This window comes from Neofelis nebulosa, chromosome 13, assembly GCF_028018385.1.
Source record: "Neofelis nebulosa isolate mNeoNeb1 chromosome 13, mNeoNeb1.pri, whole genome shotgun sequence".
Classification (NCBI taxonomy): Eukaryota; Metazoa; Chordata; class Mammalia; order Carnivora; family Felidae; genus Neofelis; species Neofelis nebulosa.
In genome coordinates this window covers 74,515,834-74,540,998 of record NC_080794.1, presented here as the reverse complement: position 1 = coordinate 74,540,998, position 25,165 = coordinate 74,515,834, and the positions used below count along the sequence as shown (strand labels likewise).

At 42.2% G+C, this 25,165-nt stretch overlaps 1 protein-coding gene across 6 annotated transcripts in view; it reads right to left on the bottom strand.

Annotated features, from left to right (window-relative positions):
- VTI1A (vesicle transport through interaction with t-SNAREs 1A) overlaps positions 1-25,165 on the bottom strand; it is a 361,308-nt gene that overhangs the window by 71,361 nt on the left and 264,782 nt on the right. The window contains exon 9 of one of the 6 annotated variants that reach the window (XM_058697780.1): positions 3,943-3,995. The exons of the other annotated variants lie outside the window; for them this stretch is intronic. Within the exon in view, the coding sequence (XP_058553763.1) occupies positions 3,977-3,995 (19 nt within the window). The 3' untranslated portion in view covers positions 3,943-3,976. The remainder of the gene's footprint in view (positions 1-3,942; positions 3,996-25,165) is intronic. 6 annotated transcript variants of the gene reach the window in all.

Here is a 25,165-nt window from a genome sequence, read left to right as displayed (position 1 = left end):
GTCATGGATATAGGCTCAAATTGAAGCCTTCCCATCCGTAAGAGAAAGAAATACCAAATTATTTTCATATAGATATATTCACAGTGAAAATTCCCACTCATTCCTGGCTACTTCAAGTGTGGGTAGGTAGAACATAAATCTGGGGGGGGGGTCTATTTTTGCCCTGCACAGTCTCTTGCCCCATACCAAGGGAAAATAGGTAATTTTCATGACCAAATTATATTTCTAAATGACTAAGGAAAAAACTGATGGAAAAAATTCCTTGCAAACAGTGCATGGCATGCTATGAAACTATTAGATAAGAGTAATTATAGGTTTTGTCTCAACAGCAAACAATTGCTCTGGAGGGAAAATGCTTGCTTTTTAAGTGGAATAAACTCTTTCTAGGATTTGCCTACTATCTACCATTCTGAGAACAGTAACTCTGAAAAAACAAACAAACAAACAAACAAACAAACAAACAAACACCAAAACCAAACCAACATCAACCCACCACATTCCTGTTCCAAAGTTGAGAAAAGTGACTTGGGATATCTGTGCTTCTGGTTATGGGATTAAGGGCTGTATTATTATTATCATATTTAAAAAAGTGAAGATTCTTGGTTACTTTTCTCACGTATATAAACCTGGTGAGGGAATTCTCTTTGTAAATATAAGTTGTATAAGTCTAACAGATGATAATACATTTTAGTTTGTATATGTTATTAAGTAGAATGTCTATATATTGCTATCTTCTTAGGCAGTATCTATTTTCTCTAGCTTACTTTTTTAAAAGGTGATTTTTTTCTAATGTACAACTAAATTAGATCCAATTTATAAGAAACCTTCCGTAAGACACATGGACAAAATCAGGGGAAAAAATCCTTTTTCAGGCCACATGTCTTATTGATTTGTAGAATATGGTTTTACTGTCCACAAACTATAGATCTTTATCATACAAGAAAAGGAGGCTAAGAAGGGAAAAAAATGTCCCTGTAAGTGAAGTGAAGGACCAAAAAGAATCCTGTACTACACGCAAACCCCATAACTCCCACGAAATGGATTTGAAGCAGGTAAACAGCAGAACACCAACCAGGCTCCACAGCTCTTGCCCCCCCCCCCCCCCCCCCCGATTCACTAATACTGGCGTGGGATAGCTCCCTACAGAAAACAATCCGTTGTTTACTATGTGGAGGAGGTGTTCACCTAAAGCAAGCAGGATGCCACAGCAGGGGCGAAATAACAGTTTGCCGGGTATTTTTCCAAAGTATATTCCCACCGAGGGAGAACCATACCTTCGGCATTTTCCAAGATTTATCAAACAGCGTGAAGGTCAGAAGGTACTAGAGCAAACCAGAAACGCACTGGAAGAGCTCGGTCGGTTACTCTTTCAGCAAGTAGATGGTGGTAAGATGGTGACCTCTCTGTAATTAGGGTATTAACTTGCCTTCAGAGTAGTCAACAGTGTAATTAAGAAGCACAAACCAGGAAGGGACACAGGAGAGGAACAGAAGACAAAACGGAGTCCGTGTGATGACAAAGGAGGAGACTCTGGTTGGAACCAGGCTGGGTCAGCCCCGTAGCTTCTGACCATGGCTTTCAGCACAGCTCAATGGGCAGGAGTTGGCAATTAACACCTGCAGCCTCCTCATAACTGTACTCTATGGCTTTTCTGTACCCGTTTCCAATTCATGGTTATTTACATTACCTGTGAATAATGGTAATTGTTGTGTCTGCATTATGACTTTGGTTCTTCTCAACCTGAGAAGAGAGGCCTGTCTTCTGAGTTCTGAGTTAAAAGACCTCTTTAGCTGCAGTTAAGGAGATGTAACCTGATAATGGCTACAGGTAAGTTCCAGCCATTACGGAATACTGCTGAGCCTCTGCCTACCCTACTGACTTGACAACTCATCAGTGAGTAAAGGAAGGATGGGATGCCACCTGCAAGGGTTGAAATATCTTAAAATGACCCCAACCAATGAGATATAGATCAATATAACCAATGAGAGTAGATAGCAATGCCTCACCTTTGCAGGTGTGTGGTATTAAATTTATCCTTTACTGTGGCTTGCGTTTTACACTGTTCGGTAAGTATGATCTCTAGGATGGTGCTTGGGAGTCCCAGACATTTCTTCATTTTAATGGACACATGGACAATGTTAGACCTTTTACTGATCCTATGCACAAAGGTGACTGTAATTACCTTCAACGAGACTATAAATTTTAGAAGAAAAGGACAATATTTTAAATGACGTCTTAAATGCTCTCCCATCATGCCTAACAGGGCCTGAATACAGTTCATTTTACAACTGCCCCTCCTTTTCTCCCAGGATCATCTGAAGAGAAGACAACACCTCTAACTGCCTTTTGAGTTATTTAGAAGAGAATGTTGTGTCAAATCCAAGGAATGCTATGATTTCTATGCTTCCACAAAGACTTTTATTGGATTCACAGGGATACTTAACAAGTGTTCCTCTGCCCCTCTCACTACATATCAATATGTCTTTTCATCTCTTAAAATGTTTTTAATATTCTCTCAAGATGCACACTTCACTGCCACATATAAAATTGCTTAATGCTAATAAAACTGCAAAAGGCTTTGCCCTAACAATTCCAATCATACTATTAAATGTAATTAATGAAATAGATGAAAGAAATAGTTCCCAGAATTCAACCTAGGTGTATCTTGGGCAGAACATCTGCAAATATTTGAGGCCACGTGTTCCAACAGGAGGTACTCGGGCTAATAGTTCTTAAAGCAAAAATCTTGTGGCCAAGAGGATCTATATTAGAAATGTATAGGTACAACCAATCGGGCTTTCTTTTGATGGAGCAGTTAATCAGACTCTAGGAAATCACCTCGGGGAGGCAGCAGGTGGGATAGAAGGCAGTGGTTGACCAGCTGGTGTCTAAGATGGTGATTTGAAGGTCACATGTGCGTTAGCAGACCCCAAACACATGGGCTTCCTGTCCTTGCCTTCCACCGACCCTTAAGGGTACCGGCTACTTGGCAGGGTACTTTTCCCCTTCTACACTGTCTTTGGTGAACATTACAAATGGATCTCAACCAGACAGCAATGCTTATGAGAAAAAGAACCTGCCGATTCCGGGACTGGCCTGTCACAAGAGCTGCCTGGCCCAAAGTCTTACTACTTAGTAAAGGGCAATGCCCCTGCAGAGTTACCTGCTTAAGACTGGCATTTGGTAGGGATGGTCCTTACCCTGTTTGGGATTTGGCCCTCTCTTACTGGAAACAACACAGTACTCGGATTACCTTTCCTTACAGCCCAGGCGGAAAGCAAATTAGTGTGTCTTGTTTGGCTTAGGTGGCGTTCGAAAAAAGCGTGGATGGAATGCTTTAAGATGGGTCACACACACCTTGGTTCACCCCAAGCCCTCTACTTCCAATTGTGTAACATCTGGCTGGCCTCACCCCTGCACGTTTATTGACCCACCTGCTCCCACATGCATCCAAACTCTGGTCCAGAAGCCAAGGTGCACCTTGCGGCTTCTTTTCTTAGTAATTATAAATATTACTGTCTTCCCTTTATAGGATTAGCTAACCAGCTGGGAGTTAATAATTAAGCACCTACTGTGTGCCTGCAATGCTAGATGCTGGGGTCATTGAGGTGGGGCCACTCTCTGCCTTCTTCTAGAAGCTTGCTTTCTTGTTCATGTCCTGGCACGTCAGTACTCTCTGCTAAAACACAGACCACATTCCCAGCAAACCTTTCTTTAGTCCTTACGCAGAGAGTGACCGCAATCTTAATTCTGTCCTCTCCCCTCAAAAGATAAGCTCTTTACACCTTTACACCAGTTTTAAGTATCGGCATCATTCTACAGGACGCCGAAACCCTCGGTATGCGCATTGACAGTCTAGACAGAGAAAAGAGGGGGAAAAACACCCCCAATCTAGGAGGCAATGGAAACAGAAGAGAACAAAACACATGTTCATACACTCACCCTTAAAAATAGGGGAAAACCAACTGGGAAACTTTCATTTTCTTCTTGGATGTCTATTTAAAAAAAAACAACCCATGTGATACGTGTATCTATGGAAACCTTCGTTATCTCAAAGATAGTGAGGTACTAAAGGCCCTTGTTGCCATGGAACAAGCAGTATTTGCTTTTTATTCTATTGCACAATATCTAATTACAGAGACCCTGATAAAATTATGCATTCCTAAGCACAAATTAAGGCCATTCTACAGGAGCCTCCATGCACATACTTTATTTGTCAAATTTCATTAAAAACAAAAATCAGGGATGACTTTGCAGAGTCTTAGGGATGAGCAGTCTAACCAGATTCAGCCCCTTCCAAGATGCAAATTCTCTGAAACCTGGAGCTGGGCTGCTGGAGGGTCCAAGGTGAAAGGGCAGCTCACTTGGATTATTCTCCCACAAAAGTTCAAGTTGAAACTCTAAAGCCCCTCTTCCCACTGGACTGTTGCACATGACACCTATTTAAAAATCATTCTCTTTGTTTCCTCTTGGAATACAATAATCAATTTCATGGCATTGAAGGCTGAGCTGCTCTTTTGAAAAGATACCATGTTACAAATACACTTGATAACTCCTTCCCCAGTAGGTATGCTTCTGTCCTTGTTTTTATACTTTTACTACATATTTATGGATCTCTAAACATGCGTACTATTTTTAACATTACTCTATATGTAGCTTTGAAAATTATCTTTGATTGGATATATTAGTTTCAAGATGTGTGTACATGTGTATATAATTCATTTATTTCAACTGCTGTATAGTATTTTATCGAATTGACCCTCTCCCCTGTTGCTGAACATTTATGTTGCTTTTAAATTTCTGCTCTTCCACTTAAATGTCCATCAACTGATGAATGGATAAAGAAATTGTGGTTTATATACACAATGGAATACTACGTGGCAATGAGAAAGAATGAAATATGGCCTTTTGTAGCAACGTGGATGGAACTGGAGAGTGTGATGCTAAGTGAAATAAGCCACACAGAGAAAGACAGATACCATATGGTTTCACTCTTATGTGGATCCTGAGAAACTTAACAGAAACCCATGGGGGAGGGGAAGGAAAAAAAAAAAAAAGAGGTTAGAGTGGGAGAGAGCCAAAGCATAAGGGACTGTTAAAAACTGAGAACAAACTGAGGGTTGATGGGGGGTGGGAGGAAGGGGAGGGTGGGGGATGGGTATTGAGGAGGGCACCTTTTGGGATGAGCACTGGGTGTTGTATGGAAACCAATTTGACAATACATTTCATATATTAAATAAATAAATAAATAAATAAATAAATAAATAAATAAATTTCTGCTCTTCCAATGTAGCAATGAACATCCTAACAACAACTAGTCCTATCACCGCACCTGCCACTTCCCTTATCCTGTCCTTTTCTAGAGCAAGGGGATTGCAAGACGTTTCACTACCTTTTGTCAGTTGTCAGTACCTGTAAGGCTTTCTCTTAAAGTCTTCAGATCGGAGTATAGCTAAGTTTAGGACAATCTGTTTCCAGATCCCTAGCTCCCATATGTGTTATTTGCTGAAACCAATCTTTTGAGAACATCCCTGTGATCCAAGCATCTTGCTAGCAGTTCTTTCTCTACTATCTTTCCTCAGTTGCCTTCTCCCACTTAATTAAGTGGCTTTGCCCCAGGCTGCTTTGCTACCTTCGTAGAGGCAAATAAAGAGGCCATGTGGACTCATGCTATAAGTCGCTACAATGTTAATCAAGGACCAGAGATCCAGGTTGGAGCTTTGAGTTTCCTCCTGTTTTACACCCATTCCTAGTAAGATTAAAGCACAATGTTCAGCCCGTGCTGGGATGGTCCAAATTTAGATATATTGTCAAGTGGTGCAAGGTTGGAAAATTTTTGTCCACTGAAAATGTGATGACTTCACCTGTTCCATCTCCCAACTTGTTTTCAAAGAATATAGCTTTCCTGAGTCTCGTGCAGACAAAGCAAAGATAGTGTCAGTGGGATGCCTTGATAGTGGCAGTACCTTACGCCCCTCAGGTGACAAATTTGCTCCATGCTCTACGCATCTACCTACGTCCTCCCTTCTAGCTTCCCACCTACCTTCGAATTAGAACTGAGCAGTGACCTGGCTGTCCCAGGGATGCGTACTAACACATTTACTAAAACAAAATATGAAATCAGACTGGTTCCATCAGAAAAGGAGTCCATTTTGGTGGTTTTGCTTGACAGTGAAGGGTGGTTTTGCTAATTGGGTTATCCAGTGGATCTTTCCATAATTTGAGTAAGCTAAATCTGTTGCTCCAGGGTTTTGATGAGAATATATTTAAAGCAAATAGAATATAAGATAAAAACATTTTCTAAAAAAAAAAAAAATCTATTGGTAAAGATGGATTGATGTGAAAAACTGATTTCCCCCAACTCTTTCCAAGTATATTTAGTGAAATAAATTACCTTGAAGAGGAAAAGAATAACAGGTGTTATCTGTGTGAAATTCTCGTACATGTGTACAGTCATCCAGAACATTTCTTGCTTTCAGAACAAGCACAAGAGAATTTGCTGGGCAACCTCCCTGCATCTCTGCTGTGGAATATAACTCTGGAAAAAAACTTGATTGGCTCAGGTAATACGATAACATGGATTACTGTAGATGAGTCATCAACTATAGGAATAGTCTATTTACTTATTTTTTTTCTTTTTCAATGGCTTTTGAAGTTTTTATTTTAATTCCAGTTAGTTAACAGATAGTGTTATATTAGTTTCGGGTGTACAATATAGTGATTCGACACTTCCATACATCACCTGGTGCTCATCATGACGGGTGCACTCCTTAATCCCCATCGCCTTAAAATCGTCTATTTCAAGAGCTCTTTTATTGCTATACACTGGGAATTTAACCAGTGGAGAAAAAAGGGCATCGCTTCTCTTGGTAATCGGTCTTCTCAGTACAATTCTCAAATGCAAGCCCAAATCGGATCACTGGTTGACAAACTGACATGAAGTATTTAGGATGTACCGTGGAAGGTACCTGTCTGCTTGGGCGATGTTGCCCTGAGGCGGGCATGTCAGCAGTGATGGCGGAAGGAGTGTCTTCGAAGGAATTCTAGTGCTGGTTTCAACACAGCTAGCTGAGTAACCTGCGGTAGGTCACGTCCTCTCCCTGGGCCTCAGTTTCCCCATCAACAAAATGAGGGGTTGGAGCACATATTCTCCCGAGGTTCCCTCATGTCATCTTGGCCTTGGCCCATTGCTTCCGCTCCAATGTGACTACAAGCCCCAGACAGGGACTTCCCCCCAGGACCCTTGGTCTGGGCACTGCATTGCCACCATATTCTATGCCTGGACCACGTGAATATGGCCGCCCTTCCTAAGAACTTTTCAAAAGCTTCCTGGCAGAGTTTTTCAGTATAAATCAGCAACATACTGAAGACTCTGTTTCAGTTCCTAAGATACAACCTCAGATACCTCCCAGTAACCTGAGTTTGCCAGAGAGAAGCAGTCACACTCGCTTTAATCCTCATCGAGGACTTCCTTTTGCAGAGCCTGGGCCTCCAGACAGGGGTGAAGAAGAATCAAGCATATATCAGTGCTTTCAGGGATCAATAAATACTCATTTTGCTCCCTTCCCAACGTTCTTACGTTTTATTTTAGGTGCAATAAGACGGGGGGTGGGGGGAGGGGCAGCTAATAAGGGCAGATGATACAAATAGCCCTTATTTGCTTTGCAATATTATAGGGTAACATTCAGAGAGTTTCTCAAAGCATGCCCCCTCCTCTGGGAACTGTCCAGGGAGGCAGGGTCAGGGTGAGCAGGGAGATAGCAGTAGGATGCACACAGATCTCTCCGTGTACAACAGAGCAGATAAGTGCACAGGCTCCCAAGTCTACTGCCTTGGTTTAAATCTGGCCTCTGGCACTTGCTGGCTGTGTGGCTGGGCTGGGTAAGTGACTGAATCTCTCTGAGCCTCATTTCCTTCATCTGTAAATTGAAACAGCCTCATCAGGTTCTTGTGAGGATGAAATGAAATAAACAATGTAAACACACCTAGCCCAGGGGACTGGAGCATAGTAAGGACTGGAATATTATGTTTACTATATTTTAATCACGGCATGCCTTAGATTTCAGGCATCTTGGAAAGTGATTCCATTGATTTATTTAGTAGAAAAGCCCAGCAGATAAGATTCATCATGGCAATAAACATTGAGTTTTCTTTCCCCCTAGGGATTTTTTTCCATTAGAAAATGGAAAGCCAAATCAAATTTGCTCAGCTAATTTCGGCATGAGAGGTATACTCAGGACCCTCAACATTTGCCTTACAGGTCAGGCTTATCAGTTCACACTTGTTAGTGTGGAAAACTCCTTTCCTATCACTGCTTCTGCCACTTCCCTTATCCTGTCTTTCTTCTGAAACAAGTGGACTTGGAAGATACTTTACCCTATGATTTGGCAAACACACTTGTTCTGAGAGAGAGTTCCGCCCATGTACATAAGCGAGGACTACAGACATTGCAAGGTTTATCGAAGAAAACCTTTCTTCTGCAGGTGCCAGGGCACTGCGAGCAGGGCCTCTGCTGGCTGTTCTCCTTCTATTTGGGACTGTCCCATCATTTCCGAACTATGGCTCTTAGGACACCAGAATAAACATTAAGAGGACTGTCCTATATTTATCAACCTTTGGGGCAGACTGAAGTATGTTCCCTGAATGAGGAGAGACATGATTTGTAGCACATGGTTGGAGTAGAGGTAGTGAGTTTTGTTTAGTACAGAGCGATCTGAAATTCCATACCATGATAACATTTATTTCACACAGAAATTCCAGAGTCTTAAAAAAAAAAGTTGTCTCATGGGTGATTAGGAATATAGCAAATCTGTTTCAAGATCTGGATGCCTGTTTTTTATGTAGTAAATGCTGACCAACGTCTCTATGCGTGTGCTAAGTGGGCATACAGAAAGGAAAGGTATTGCAAAATCAGATGTGAATTAATACAATTTAGTAGAGTTTGTCCTCTAAAGACTATGTTCAAGTCCCAGCCCTGTCACTTGCTAGGTGAGTGACCTTAAGCATGTTTCCTGTGAAGTGAATGCAGCTTCTTACTGCCTTCTGGGTCAATCCCTCCCTTGTTTGGGCTCCTTCTAAGCCCCCAGAAATACATTCCTTTGGTCACATATCTTGTACAATTTACAAAAAGAAGATACATTAGCTGTAATCCACCCATCAGCTGTCTCTGCTCTGACTCTCTCTTACGTTGGGTAGCACTGGAGTGGCTGTGGGCCTTTCTGGAATCCAGCTAAAGGAAGTTTGAGTTGGAAATAATCTACTTTGGAGGCAGTGGGATATGTTTGGGTGTTTTGCAGTCATTTCCATGTTTGATTAAATTATCGCTAGCTGTCCTGGGCTGGTAATGGCCAACTCATCTAATGCTGGGACACAAAGGGGCAGGGCCTGAGGTCATACCGTGACATGAACATGTCTTACAGCCCCTGGTGCTAGAGGTGTGTGAGAGTAGAGAAAAAGAAATATATGGAGCCAAAAGCTAGTCTATGGGAACATTTCCAAATCCCGCAGTGCATGTCTAGGAAGAAAGCGAGGAAAAAAGTGACAACAATCTTAAAAACTTCTATGACGTCACTAATTGTGAGCTGTGAAGCAAAAAGAAAATTTTAAACACTCAATAATAATAAACAGGTTTAGCTCAAGCATGTTAGAGGAAAGACTCCTGTATCTTTCTAATCCCTCCATAGAAAATTCTATTATGAAATAATTGCTATAGGAAGAAATGGTCAAAGAATCTGCAGCTAAAAATATACAGAGAGAAGAATGGTAAATTCTGGACTTTGTGGTGTTTGCAGTATTTGCCTGTTTTAAAAGCTCTCTTGTGCTTTCTTTTCTTGACCCAAACAAACGGTGACTTTCATCACCAATTTTGAACTTCACCTCTCTGCAGCAGGGTAGCCCGAACTGTCTAAGCCTCAGATCCGACAAAACTTGGATCTGCCCCTGGCTGTCTCATCGCTCCTTGTGTGGCTGAAGGAAGACAAGCAATGAGCAGGGGCCGACTCTGCAATGCAGCCGGCTTGCTGTGAGAGCCCGATCATATACATATGCTTGTGGCAAGAGAGTGGAGGAGAATCAATCGGAAGGGGTTGAGAAATGAGGCAGGGCCGCCAATTCTGAGGCTCAGCTAATGATCTAGACGAGAGAAAATGTGGGCTGGATTTTGGTTTCCTCTGTAACGTGCAGTGGACATTTGCCTTCCTGCTGTGAGGCTGACCACATCAACTGTCCCTTTTGACGGCTGAAAATAATTGCGTATCAGTGATCTCTTATGGGTCAAATATTTGGATTATAAAAAATGCCATCCAGAGAAGCAAAAGTGCAACCCCCCCCTCCCCCTCCCCCCGCTTCCACGAGCATCATCTTGCTTTCCCCTCACAGGGTGCGTCTCAGTATTTTATCTGGATTTCTTCAAGGGGCTGCAGACTTGGTCTTATAAACTCTTCCTGACGTTGGATAAGGGCTTCCTTTGTATTTGCAAATTATTAATTCTTAAGCTTGTGCTGAGAAGAAGGGTGTTTAGTATGTGATGGCCTATAGTTTTCCTTTTTGAAATATTCAATTTAAAAAATGTAAAATAGATGAGGTGAAATAGATACAGGAGATTTAAGGTAGAAATGCCCAGTTATAAATGAAATAAGTCACGGGGATGAAAAACAAGTACAGCCCAGGGAATCCAGTTGATAATATCATAAAACTGTTGGATGGTGACGGGTGATGACGTCACTTATCATGGTGAGCACGAGGAATGTATACACTTGGGGAATCAATAGGTAAGAAGAAAATGTATATACCAAAAGTCTTGTTTTTTTTTTATTTTTAAGAGAGTACTGCGTTGAGAGAGAAAACTGACGGAAACCTGTCTGTCCCACTGTGGTGGGAAGATCATGAAGCTGGGGCTTGCCATGCAGGGCTTAAAGCCAACCCTCAGGAGATCCAGACTTTCCACAGGCAGAAAGGACTCCCTCTGAGTCCTCTAACAGGGACTAACAGGGACGTGAGTCCATCTAATAGGGTGCCTCCTCCCAGCTGGGGAGGAAGTGAAATGGCTCAGACACAGCGGCCGAGGATGTTGTTGTTAATAGTTAATGGTTAGTGAGTATTGACAACTTGCAGCGAGAAGCCACATGGCAGGACAGATTAGCGCCAGCCCTTGACCAAGCACACGGCCAGCCAGAAAGTGGACGGCAATCCTTTTGTTACAAATGCCTACAGATGACTGAGTGAAATGATGAAATAAATACAAAGATGACTGAGTGAGTCATCTCTGCAAGCAGTAAACATTTTCAGGTTGACGAGCTTCATCTTATGTAAGAGCGAATGTGAATGAGGATGATTTATAATGGGTCTGCACATTGTTTCGAAGGAACGTTCATGGGCTTGACGGTGGGATGGTAAATTTAACCTCTAAGCCCTAATAATGTTCTGTTTTTCAGATGAGCTCAAGGCTTGTCATACTCTAGACCTGGAAAGCATAAATGGTATTATCTTTGTATGTACAAATAAAAATCAATTCATTTTCCAAATGCTTAACTCATTCAGGAAGACACACACACACACACACGAATAGATCTCAGTTAAATCAACAATGTTAGCAAAGCTTTTTTCACTTAACAAATCAGGATATATTAGGTTCAATAAAGGTACTTGACTTATAAACCTACAAATAAAGTTATTTTCCCAAGCAGTATTTTGATTTATCATCTGAAACTATGCTTCCTGTTCATTTATAATGGCTTTTTGGGGGCGCCTGGGTGGCTCAGTTGGTTAAGCGGCCGACTTCGGCTCAGGTCATGATCTCGCGGTCTGTGAGTTCGAGCCCCACGTCGGGCTCTGTGCTAACAGCTCAGAGCCTGGAGCCTGTTTCAATTCTGTGTCTCCCTCTCTCTGACCCTCCCCGGTTCATGCTCTGTCTCTCTCTGTGTCAAAAATAAATAAACGTTAAAAAAAAAAATTATAATGGCTTTTTGTAACTTGCCCCTTAAGTAGGGGGAGGTAGGACATCTGTAAATAAAAATATCTCAATAAATTATATTCTCTAGATGATAAAAGGATAACATCTTCTTTTTTTGAAAATGATCACAGAACAGAAATTCTAACTAGAAGCCTTTTCTCCATGATATTTTTGAAGAGATACCAAAGATTTTACTTTCTTATGGACTTGGCCCCTTCAAAACACACTAGAACACTAGAAATCAACCTCTTAGTCATTTACTGCAAATCATTTAGCAGCTTCCACTCCTGGAACATTTCTGGCCATTTGTGGAATCACCTTCTCAAATCTACCAGTCTACTTCACACTAGAAGGAGGAAGACAATTTTGAGTTTCTTATGCCCTGTAAATACAGCCACATCTTGAAGCTGAGTTTCAGGCTCCCCCAACTCTTGTCCCCCAGCAACTCTGATAATCTGACCTGGCTAGGAAGGCTAGGAAGCTAGGGTTCCCTATCAGACTGTTTACTTAACACATGTCACATCTAAAATAAGGATTGCTTTAGCTAAAGAAGCAAGTCATTTATAAGTGTGCATTTATAAGGGCAAAAGTCAAGGCAACTGTGCAAACCACTTGTCAACTTATTTAGAGAAAATTGTGTAATCAACTTAACATACCAGTTAGCCTTTACCTGCAAGGTCAAGCTCAGAGTTCCTGTATGTCACCACCCTGGCCTATTAATCACTCTGCAGGAAATTCCACATTTTTCTTTAGATTAAACTATAGAAAGTGGAGTGCGAACAGAATAGAGAGGATTTCCTATTGGTTTCTTTGTTTTCTCTGACTTGGTTGATGTTTCATGATCTACGCTTTTTTTTTTTTTACTTGCTTGCTACAGATTTTAAAATAGGTTCAAAATGATAAATTTCAATATGCATTGCTGAAGGGAGCTTTATCACATAAAGGTAAACCTAGGTATGTGATGGCTGGGTGCCAGCTTACTGCTGTAGATCCCAACTAGAGATAGAAAGCGTCGACACTGTTGAACAAGTAACAGATCTTTCATTCCAGGAAAAAAAAAAAAAAAAGGATATAAGCTATTAAGTTTAAAATCATTTCCCCTTCTTTCTCATGCTGCCAAAGCTCAGATATGTGATTTTTGAAGATATCCTAATTTGAGGCATGATTTTCTAAGAAAAAAATCACCTTCAAATACCTTTTAAAAAATTCTTCCCCCAAATGTCTTCAGTTTGCCTTCATTTTAAAACAGCTTTATTGGGGCGCCTGGGTGGTTCAGTCGATTAAGCATCCGACTTCAGCTCAGGTCATGATCTCATGGCTCATGAGTTCGAGCTTCATGTCAGGCTCTGTGCTGACAGCTCCGAGCCTGGAGCCTGCTTCGGATTCTGGGTCTGCCCCTCTCTCTGCTCCTTCCCCGTTCGTGCTCTCTCTTTCTCAAAAATAAATAAAACATTAAAAAATGTAAAAGACCCAAAATAACAGCTTTATTAAGGTATAATTCATATACCATGTAGCTTCCCCATACAAAATATAAAATTCAGTGGTTTTCAGTATATTTACCAAAGTGTACAACCACCATCACCATCAAGTTTAGAAGATTTTCCTTCTGAAAAGAAACGCGATACGCATCAGCAGTCACTCCCCATTTTCCTTCAACCCCTCTAGTTCTAGGTGACCAGTAATCTACTTTATGTCTCTGCCGATTCTGTCTCTACTTTTCATACAAATGGATGCATACAATATGTGGTCTTTTGGGACAGGATTCTTTCACTTAGCATCTTTTCAAGATTTACCCAGTTCATATTAGCACGTCATTCCTTTTTATGGCTGAACAATATACTGCATTTTATTTATCCATTTGTTAATTGATGGACATTTGGTTTGCTTCTACTTGTTGCTATTACGAATAATGCTACTATGGATATTCACATACCAGTTTCTGTGTGAATGTGTATTTTCACTTCTCTTGAGTATATATGCCTAAGGTCAGAAATCCTAGGTCATATGACAGTTCCATATTTACTGTTTTCTAAAGTGGCCACATCCTTTTACATTCTCCTAAGCAGTGCGTGAGGGTTCTGATGTCTCCACATGCTTGCCAACACTTGTTGTTGTCTTTTTTATTTTAGCCATCCCAGCAGGTGTGAAGGGATATCTCACTGTGGTTCGAATATTTTTTAAAGAACGTGTTCACAAAAAATTTCTTCATTGTTTTCCTACAACCAACTATGAAAGCCAACCATTCTATGGTTGTGGTACCTTGGATATCAGACAGGAAAGAAGTGTAGAAAAAACAAAGTGCGCAAGAAGACCGCCCAGAGACTCTGGGTGGTCAGGGTCTCATCTTGAATCTACCACATTCTGAATTTCTAGACATTTAAAAACACAAGATGATTGAAACATTCCCAAAGTCCATTCAAAGCCCTAACTTCTTTTGTTGTTGTTTTGGCATTTTCTTTGCACGATTTACTTTAGGAGAAAAACCTAAGCCTTAGTTGCAATGTGTAATTTTAAAAAATGACTGATTTTGCTTCTGAAGAGGCATCTGTAGCCACTGTGCTATTTGACTAGCTCCCATGCTTACGTTTCCACTTTCTGGGGGGCTTGGACCCAGCAACAAGGAAGATAATCCTCCTTTGTGGACATTCCCCCAGTTAACTCCACTCACATCTGGATGGCAGTTCAATAGTCCACTGTTATTCAAACAATTTGTAATCACACATACTGTGTGTCAGCTAACAAGCCAGGGTGTATGGCTTTTCAGTATTCCGTAGCATGCACCACGCACAATTTACAAATAAAATAAAAATCTACAGCAAACACAACGGCACATTCTTTGTTGAACAGCTGAGTAAAAAGAGCGTCTCTGTTGAAAGACAAGACATCACTTGTTATTTTGATGGTAAATGAAAAGAGGTTCAGAAAACCATATTTCATCTGCTAAGTCTCTTAACATGGGAAAGTCCCGTATCTGTAGCAATGAATAATCTTGGGCCATATGTTTCTTTAAGCTGGGCTTGAAGCAGGGATGGCCAAACAACCACCAGCAGTATGAAACGCAGCTGACAAAATTCTACGGCCTTGTCCCTCGAAGTCATGGTAGACTGGGGAGAACGGGAAGATGGACATCCTCACCACGGCCAATTGTTTTTCTCATTATTTTTGGCTGGGAGGGTGTAGGCAGGGAGGAGTTGAGTTTAACTCCCCAAGTGGCTAAGCAACGGTTTTGGAAACAAAGGGTTTGATAAGGCCAGAGGAAGTGAAGTTGAGCTTGTCCTGAGAAAAAAAGGACTGGAGAGTCTTTCCACACGCACAGCCACTAAGACCCCGGACGAGTATGACAAGGTGGCAGAAACGGCTTGCCAATGACCGATCATCATGGGATAGGAAGGTGTTGGAAAATGCAACCGGAGGTGCAGGCTCACAACATTCCACCTGCCTTGGCTGACTGGCAGCATGGTGGCCCCTGACCCTGAGGGTCTGTGTACATTGCTGAGAATGCGGAGCCCATTCCGAGCAAGTTCAGGCTTTAGAACACACTGAGGCCTCACTGTGGGATAATTTGGCTAGGTCATCGTTTAATTCCGTAAGACTCAGGGACGGGATGATCAAGCATTCTTATCCATGAGGGTTTGCCCCTCCCCCCCTCCCCCCCTCCAGGCTTTCTCCACTGGCTTTTTGCCCACAATGCCATAACTTGACTCCTAGGCTCTGCTGAAAGCTTCTTAGTAGAGGACGCCCAAGTCCAAGGTAAACACAGTTCTGTCATCTTGTAAACTCAACAACCTTTGCAAGAAAATAACCATTAAGATCCAGGTGGCTCATGAGAGGAAGAAACTGTCACTATTTTCAGAACTGGGGAGAAAAGATTAGTTTCACATCTTGATTACTCTCCATCCATGAAATATTAATTTATTTAATATTTGAGATGTCTAATCATTTTCCCCCCAGTTCGTCAGGCATTCATGGAGAACCTATTACGTGCTGGGAACTGGGCTGAAACCTGGAGCCGTAAGAAAAAGGGAACACAATCCCTGCCCTCAAGGCTCTCGTGACTCCAGGGGAGAGTCAGGTCTGCAGAAGAACCTATAACACAAACTGATAAATGTGAGATCAAGGGAAGTGAGGAGGAACACAGGAAAGAACAGCTGTTCTGCCTGAGGTCCTGGGAGAGCTCCACTGAGAAGCTGGTCCATTTCAGCTGGACCCTGCAAGTTGAGTGAGCTCTCCCTAGATGCAGGGAGGTGCAGGAAGAGAGAACATCAGGGGAGCTTTGCCAGTGACCACTCCGCTTTCCATGGCCCAACTCACGCCTCCCCCGTGAGATAATAACTCAGACGGGCTAGACACCAGGTGAGGAATCAAAATCCCTCCCATACCCCATTCTCAGTACCCAGTCCCCCCAATAATTGGCAAAGGAAAGAACTGGATTGTGATGTAGTGACTAGTCCAAACTTCATTAGCCACACAGGACATTAATCTTGATCTCTGGACATCCGTGAACTCGTAGGAGGGCCTACATATCCGTGTCTAGATCTGCCTACTGGGAGCAGATCTCCATCTTGGGCTCTCTCCCCTACATCTGCTGGAAGGCACTGATTCCATGGTTCAGGTGTTGAGCCAACAATAAATAGGAAAAACAAAACGAACTGCAAGAAAAATGACTCAGCAACAGGAAGTCAATTTATAGTTTTTTTTGTGGAGCCCCAGAAGTATGTCCCAAATGGAAAGGCGGCCGCAGGCAGCTTTAATTTGCCAGATTACTGTAGGTCTCACTGACCTTGCCAGTCACCTTCACACGGAGGGAGTGCTCTTGTTCTATTTTGGAGGTACCACTGCGTTTCACACGTAGAGGCTTTGCCTTGAGATCACAGAGCTGGACTGAGACCTTACATACTGTCCCTGCCACCCCCTGGGAATGCAGGCTCCTTGCTCACAATGTACCTAAAATACTCCATGCCCCTGTCTAAGGCATCCCAGGGAACAGAAGATGGGAAAGAGGCTTTTAAAATTCAGCCCTATTATTTTGCTAGTACATTTTCTTTCAGCGCATTTTTATCATTTTTTAGTTACCTCCTTATGGGACAAGATGAATAATCCACACCTCGTTGGAATCTCTCTTTTTTAAAATAATTGTCAACTGTTGAGCAGGTTTCTCTTTTGATCGTTACAGAATCATAGAGGTTTAGGGTGGGAAGGGCCAGACACGTCATCCAGAACCACAGCACGTCTTATGCCTGTATCCCCCGTGGTGAGCATCCTTGCCAAATATTTAGGCCCCGTATGTATGAATACATCCACCAGCACCACCTCACTACTCATTTTCCATTCAGGGCAGCTCTTTCAGTGAGAAAGTTTTCTCATGTTAAACCACAATATGTGTTCTAGTAATTTCCACCCACTGGTCCTGGGTCAAGCCTTGGGGCCACAGAAACAGATCACGTCAATTTTCTGCAGAACAGCCTTCGTGAAAGTTGAAGAGAACTCATGATAGGGCCCTTGTCACCATCTCTCACTGTGACTGCGCCCCAATCTGGAGCCGTGTCTCCAAAGTCACCATCTCTCTCTCACCTGTGGCTGAGCCCCAGTCTGGAGCAATGTCTCCAACTTTGGAATTTAGAAGAGGCTTTGGCTTCTTATCAAAGGAGCTGCTTTTAGAGTCATGCCCTTCCTAGCATTCAATTTGTCTTAACTCTGCTGCTTGTTCCAACCAATACAGCTTTGTTTCTTCCTCCATCCCTTTACTCCAGCTATTATTCATCCATCTACTCATCCACCTATCCACCACCCACGCACTCATCCATCCATCCATCTATCCATCCATCCATCCATCCATCCATCCATCCATCCATCACTTACTGAGAACTCACCATGTGTCAGGCACTATTCTAGGGACCAGCGTTAGAATAGTGAACAAGATAAAAGACATATACCTGCCCTTGTGTAGCTTGCAAACCAGTGGAGGCATCTTACAATAATCAAGGAACTAAATGAAGAAAAGAGAATAAAGTATAACATATTCAGCAAGGTAGACAGGAAGAGTGTTTCTGAGGAGTGACATTAAACTGAAACCTGAAGGAAAAAAGGAGCCAGCCAGCTGGGAGACAAAAAGCAGGATATGACGGAATCTGAGAGGTATGGGAGGGTATGTGTATATTTATACATAAATATATATACGTATATATTTTATTTTATTTAAAAAATTTTTTTAATGTTTATTTTTGAGAGAGAGAGAGAGAGAGACAGAGCATGAGTGGGGGGAGGGGCAGAGAGAGAGGGAGACACAGAATCCGAAGCAGGCTCCAGGCTCTGAGCTGTCAGCACAGAGCCCGATGTGGGGCTTGAACTCACTAGCTGTGAGATCATGACCTGAGCCGAAGTCAGACGCTCAACCGACTGAGCCACACAGGCGCCCCCATATATATTTTAAATATATTATATATAAATATATAAACATGTAAAAATATATAATATATATATTCAACTTCACGACTCAAATAGAGTCATCTGTAAATTCAATTTTACCCGCTTGCAGTGATAGCAAATCAAATTCGTCAATCCCTGTCTCTCTGTGGATCATGAATACTATATGTTGCTTTTCTCCAGAATTTCCATTAAGGAGGTCTTGTATATTACATTAGTGAAGTGCCATAGGGGACTCAATGACCAGACTAACAGAGTATTAATTTCAACTAAATTGCGGGATTCTTGACTCGTCAAGGAAGAACAGGGTATTTAAACGAAAAGCCAATTCACATAACTTAAGAACAGGCTTTGTGTATTCTAACCAATTACATCTCCTCTTCTAGTTTTTAACAGCTTTGTTTATGAAGCCCATATTGAAAATTAAATGTTTATTACCATTTTTTGAAGGTGAGGTATAGAACTTGGCAAAGTATCGATTAATAACTTGTGGATGGCTGGTGTAAAGAAACCAGTTTTGAACCCCGCTGTAAACAATGCATCAGCAGAGTGTTTCAGCTATTTGTAGACTCAGAGCTTGCCAATTTGTAATTAGTTGCAGATTTTCAATTACTTCTCAGCAAACAAAATAGTTTCATTTGCATTGTTTGCTTGGCATTTAAGTTTAAAAGAATCCAATTGATTATTTTTAAAGACAGCTGACTTTGGAGAGTTGGGGTAAAATAAATAGATACATTTTTGAGTAGCCCTACATTTGTATTTTTGTTCTGAGTGATGTCAGGGTACAGAACTTGGCCTAAATTCAATCAACTCTATCACAGAATCCCAAAATGCCTCCTGTGCAATTTGTCAAAAAGATTTTTGGCAATTGCACATAAAACTGGAGATTTGTAATGAAGAACACAATCCAAGGCTGGGGGGGGAGGCAAAGTTTCATTTTCTGCTAATTGAGACTGGTAAACCACTGTGGGCAACTTTAAATTGAATAGAATATCAAAATAATTACTATTTTAAATGGTAGTCCATGTTTTTTTAATTTTTTTAATGTTTATTTTTGAGAGAGAGAGCGCGCGAGCATGAGTGGGGGAGGGGCAGAGAAAGAGAGAGGGAGACACAGAATCTGAAGCAGGCTCCAGGTTCTGAGCTGTCAGCACAGAGCCCGATGCAGGGCTTGAACTCACAAACCGTGAGATCATGACCCGAGCCGAAGTTGGATGCTTAACCGACTGAGCCACCCAAGTGCCTCCTTTTTTTTTTTTTTTTTTTTTTTTTTTTAATCAGAGTGGTTCTCACCATGACTTAGGGCTCCTTCTTCTTTGGAGAAGAAAATTCAAATTATTCAAGAAAACATTTATTGAGGACCCACACGGTGGTTGGTGCTAGAGATACCACCAAATGAGTAAGGCAAGATTTCTGCCTTCAAGAAGATCAGAGGTTAGTGGGGAAGGGACAGAGATTTACACCGAACCCTCCATAAAGACTGGCTATGGTAAGTCTATGATAGATGAAAAGCCACGGGATTAGACAGAAAGGAGGGATTCAGTTTGACTAGCGGATCAAGGAAGGTGAGAAGCTAAAATGCAATAGATCGTGAAGGAGGAATGGATTCTCACAGTTGGGGGGAGAGGAAGGACATTTTAGGGAGAGAGGATAGGAAGCAGAAAGAGCAAGCGTGTGCCTTGATCACAGAGCCAGGGGCAGGCTCATATGGTTGGATAGATAACAGTATTTCAGGTGGGTAAGGAAAGGAGGGTGGGAGAAGCGGAGGAAGAGCCGTGGACAGCCTTGGCTAGCGTGATAGGGAGCTTGAACCCTGTTCTGAAGGTGGTGAGGGACAGGGAAAAGCACTGAGCAGGGCAGTGGCAGGACCAGATGGGTCTGTGCTTGAGAAAGATGAGCTGGGGGACGAATGGTGTGTGAAAAGGGGTCCGGGCAGTAAGAATATAAAGGAGAATCGATCTGAGGTGTTTCAGATGTGAACTCAGCAGAGCCTAGAGAGGAAGTAGACCCTAGGATGAGAGAAAGAGGCTGGGTCCAAGCTGATTCTCAGGCTTCCACAGACGGCAATAACATTATCCAAAACAGAACACATGAAGAGAAATCATTTTGAAGCGGCGAGAATAACAACCCTTGCCACACACACACCAGAAAACGCCAAAGTAAAACGGTATGGCCAATCTCGAAAACACGATGCTAAACAAAGGAACAGTCATAAAAGGTGATATACCGTCTGATTCTACTTATATGAAGTCTCCTGGAGAGCAAAATCCATAGAGATGGGGCTGGGGGGGAATGGGTACAGGGTTTCCTTTTGGGTAATGAACTGATTTGAAACCAGAGAGAGATGATATCGTGAATGTTAAAATGGTTAATTTTGTGTTACGTGAAATTTTACCTTAAAAAAAAAAAAAGATAATAGGAAAAACAAATAAAAACAAAACCAAAACCAGAGCCCCCAAAACATCGAGGCAGTCCATGGAACCCTTGTGTTCCAGAATTGCACATACCAAGAAGCTCCTCTTAAACGCAAGCGGTAGCAACACAGAGAGAAACATAGGAGAAGGCGTGTTAGCGCCCCTTCACGGGGCTTATCGTCTGTTTCGTTCCTGGTGGACACGCTCCTTCTTACCTGTTATTATGCACACTTTCCTTGGAAGGCCTCGGCTGACAGCCTTGGGAATGCTCAATTGGCAAGAACCTTATTCCTCGTAGGTATAGGCTGTATTTGGGGACCATCCGCCTTTACTTTGTCAAACTCTGGCTGACCTGGTAATGTGAGTCGTCAATTTGTCATGTGGGAGACATGTCAGGGGGTGGGGAACAAAGAAGCAAAGCACATAGAGAGAGGAGCATGCAGGTCAGGAAACAGTAAGGAAAACTTTCTGGCATTCATACTGGTCATCAGTAGCCCTGGGGGAATAAAGGGCTCCCTGATGCTCAGTGCATCATCAGGAAGATTAATTAACATTTGTAAAGGCCACACACAATGTGAAAGGCCCAGTAATGGATCTCCAAAAGCTGGAGTCCCTGTTTTCCAGAAGGGTCATGAAACAAGGAGTGGAAAATATTCCCTTGAAGACAGAGCTGGGTGACCTCGGCCATGAAGAACATTGCAAAGAAACGACTGGGCTTGTCTGGGATTCTCTTCATTCTCAAGTTGAATCTGATCTGACAGATGTGGTGAGTAATTAAGCCCTTGTCCATTCAGAGTCTGAATGCCTGCACTGCGCAGAGAATGGGGCAGGAATAATGAGAGGCACAGCCCCTCCGGGACTATTCAGGAGTGCTCGAATTTGCATGGTCACATGAACCCGAAGGAAGTGGATTATGCCGGCTGGGCCAGGAAGTGGAGACCGCCAAAGCTTTCTGATTTGCATAAATCAGAGGGCTGGAAGGCAGAGAGGCTTGAGGGCTCTCCAAGGAGGCCAGGTGTATCTGCCTTTCCTAGAACCCAGCACATTACTGTAGCTAGATGCCTTCTCACCAAGGCTGCAGAGGTAATCCGACGTGTGATGTCATTTGCTCAGAAGTTTCGTCAGTGTGTACCATTAGGTTGCCACAAACCGCGACTTTTAGAAGCAAAGTTGCTGCACAGTCTTCGAATGAATAGATTCTTTGAATCACCTTGAATTAAAGGTGACTTGGTAAGGGGCAATGCATTTTATTATGATTACTGCTGTCAAATAATTTCTAATTGCGTGACAAGGTGCTTAAGCAAAGGAATTGTTTATGGCTTTAAAAAACAGTTAATGCACTCTCAAAAAGGATTATTTCCTTTTTAAGTTTCAAACGAAGGCTACCGATTAATTAAGCCATTTACATAAAAATGTCTTGGATCAGCTACCTGCAAAGATAAAGGATGAAATCTATCCTCTAATTGGAAAAAGAAACACTCCTATATATGGTAATACACATATCGAAGTACTCTACAAAAAGCAAATAGAAATCATTAATTCAAACAGAAATGTCAAAAATTTTCATTTTATTCTACACAGTATTAAAAATGCTGGTGGTGTCATGTACTTTATTGAATAACTTTTCTTGAAATATGGCTTTCCATCTACACTGTTTTACTCAGGTTTTTAATTATTATTATTATTTTTTTATTGGAAGTCATGTCAAATTACATGATGGTTTTAGAGACTGGAGGTTCATCCACCCTTCAGCCCCCTCGCCCCCCACATGTAGCTAACTTTGTATTATCTCCCAGATTCACAGACATCAGTCAACCAAGGTCAGTGAGAGCATTCAGAACTTGCTCACTTAGGTTCTGAACGAGTCCTACACTTGATACAAACAGTCATTATAGACCCAGAATGGAACAAAGAAGGCAGATATTTACTAGTGAAAAACTGAAGTTCCTTAATCACCTTAATATATATAATCAAATGGAAATGATACATTACTCAGGCTAATTATATATAATTTCTTGGCATTAGGTATAAATTATTCAGACTATATCAAGGGAAAAAAAATAAAAAAGATTCTTCTTCATAGCAGAATTTTCATTGTGAAATAGATCTCACAGCAAATCCCATCTTTCTGGTATCTCCCCTTAAGTCTTTGATGACTTAAGTTTGTTTTCCCCAGTTTTTTCCAAGCTGAGGCTGTGCTGTGATTTTGGTAGTTGGAATTGGTCTTTTCATGATCGCTTCCTGGATTGGTCAACATGTGGCCCTTGAGTAAAATGTTGAGAAGAAAGTGGAAAGGGCAAAGAGGACGGAACAAAAAAGGTGAGCAGAAGAAGAAAGAAGGACAAAGAGCGGGGACAAAACAAGGAGGGAAGACAGAGAGAAGTTTAAAATCACCCAGAAGGTACACATTAAAATAAACAGGATGGACAAATGCTCAGTGTCAGAGACTGACATGAGACGAACTGCCGATGTGGGCAGGTCACCTGTCAGAGGGGCTCCGTGTGTTGGTGAACTGGCAGGAAGTGACACTCAGGCACGCGGGCTCCGTGCCATCCCTCGCTCTAAATGAAATTAAAGGGACCTCTCACAGTTGCTCTTCGGGACTGACAAGTTCAAGCCACAAGGTGACGATCAGCTGGCAGGGCTCTCTCTGCTTTACAAAGGTGTGCCGAGGGCAGGGATTATCAATAAACTCCAAGAGATGCATTCTCGCAAGTAGAAATGGAAAACTCAAGGTCTAGCAAAGTCTTTAACGATGCAGAGACACCGTCGCAGAATGGAGGAAATCTATGGTCCATGGGTGGCTGTAATCTCTCTCCCTTAACAAGCCCATTTCCACCTTTAAAAACAACTCAGATAGCTCATATGTTCTTCTAAGGAGCTCAGTGTGATCTGTACAAATGGCTAGCATTGTTTTCATGCTGTTTGGTGAGAAATATGCCCTCTTTTACAGTCAGTGAGGCCCAGGTCTAGAGAAGCTAAATGACTCATCCCAGGTGAAGCTGCCGGAGAGAGAGGTCCTGGATCTGAGGTCAGCATACCGAGCCCTTGGCCCTGGAACTTTCCAGGGGAGTATCAGGTTTACTACCCACACAGAGGGTTGGAGGAACTCTAGAATCACACCCAGACATGACCGTTGGCAGAAGTACTGCATCCCTGAGAAGACACAGGTCCCTTTTCGAAGTCTTTGTAGAGAGTATTTTATAGGTCTCTGGGCTGCTATCAGACAATCCTCAAATGGAGTGCTGACCTGACTGTATTTTATTTAAAACAAATTTTTTAAACGTTTATTCATTTTTGAGAGACAGACCGCAAGTGGGAGAGGAGCAGAGAGAGAGCGAGACACAGAATCCGAAACAGGCTCCAGGCTCTGAGCTGTCAGCACAGAGCCCGACGCGGGGCTCGAACTCACGGGGACCGTGAGATCATGACCTGAGCCGAAGTCGGACACCCAACCGACTGAGCCACCCCAGTGCCCCTGACCTGACTGTGTTTAGTTGCCACGTGTTCCCATCAATGACACTGTGCTAGACCGTAGGAGGCACTGCTCCTTCACCACTTGGCAGTGCAGAAGCATCAATTTGTCAAGGTCACTTGCAAGTGCTCATGAATCCGTGTCGTATTTCCCGCTACTTCTGTTGTATGGATTCGATTTCCTGGAGGAAGAGTTTTTGTACAATTCTACACAGGGACATAACTTCTTCCCCTCATAGACCCTTCGTTTCTTCAACTGCAAGACTGAGACAACAGTTCCTATCTTTTGGGCTTGTTCACACTTAAAGATAAACACATTGCCTGGCACAAAAAAGGCCCACAACGAGTGGTAATTATCACAATTATTATCACAGAAAAGTGGGAGTGGCCGTTTAAGGCTATGAGAACACCTTTATTTTCATATTCTTCTTCCCAGAGGATTAAACTGCTCAAGTCTGTTTGCATTTTCTTTCTTTTTTTTTTTTTTTGGTCCCTGCTGATATCAACTCATTATTTAAAGAGTGTTAGCAAAGTTAATCCAAGAGAAACATACATTCTGTGTCATTGATCTCTTTAAGTGACACTTTTTTCATTAATTATTACCTTTCAGTGATAGCGCTGTGACCAGTTTCTATTCCCTCTGGGGGCTTATGAGAATTCGGGGATAAAAAGTGGTTTGGAACCTTTCTGTAGTCAAGGAGTACAGGAGCCTCTCTTTTAAACTTGTAAGAAGAAAACAAAGGCAAACAAAACAAAATACAAAAACAAAGGAAAAATGCCCTAGAGGCCAGCATAATTGTTAAGGCTGAGAAGTTAGACCAGCTTGACAACTTATGAGGGACATGATCTGAGTAAGTTGTTTGCTTAATCTATGAAATGAAATCATAAAAACATTGATCTCTTA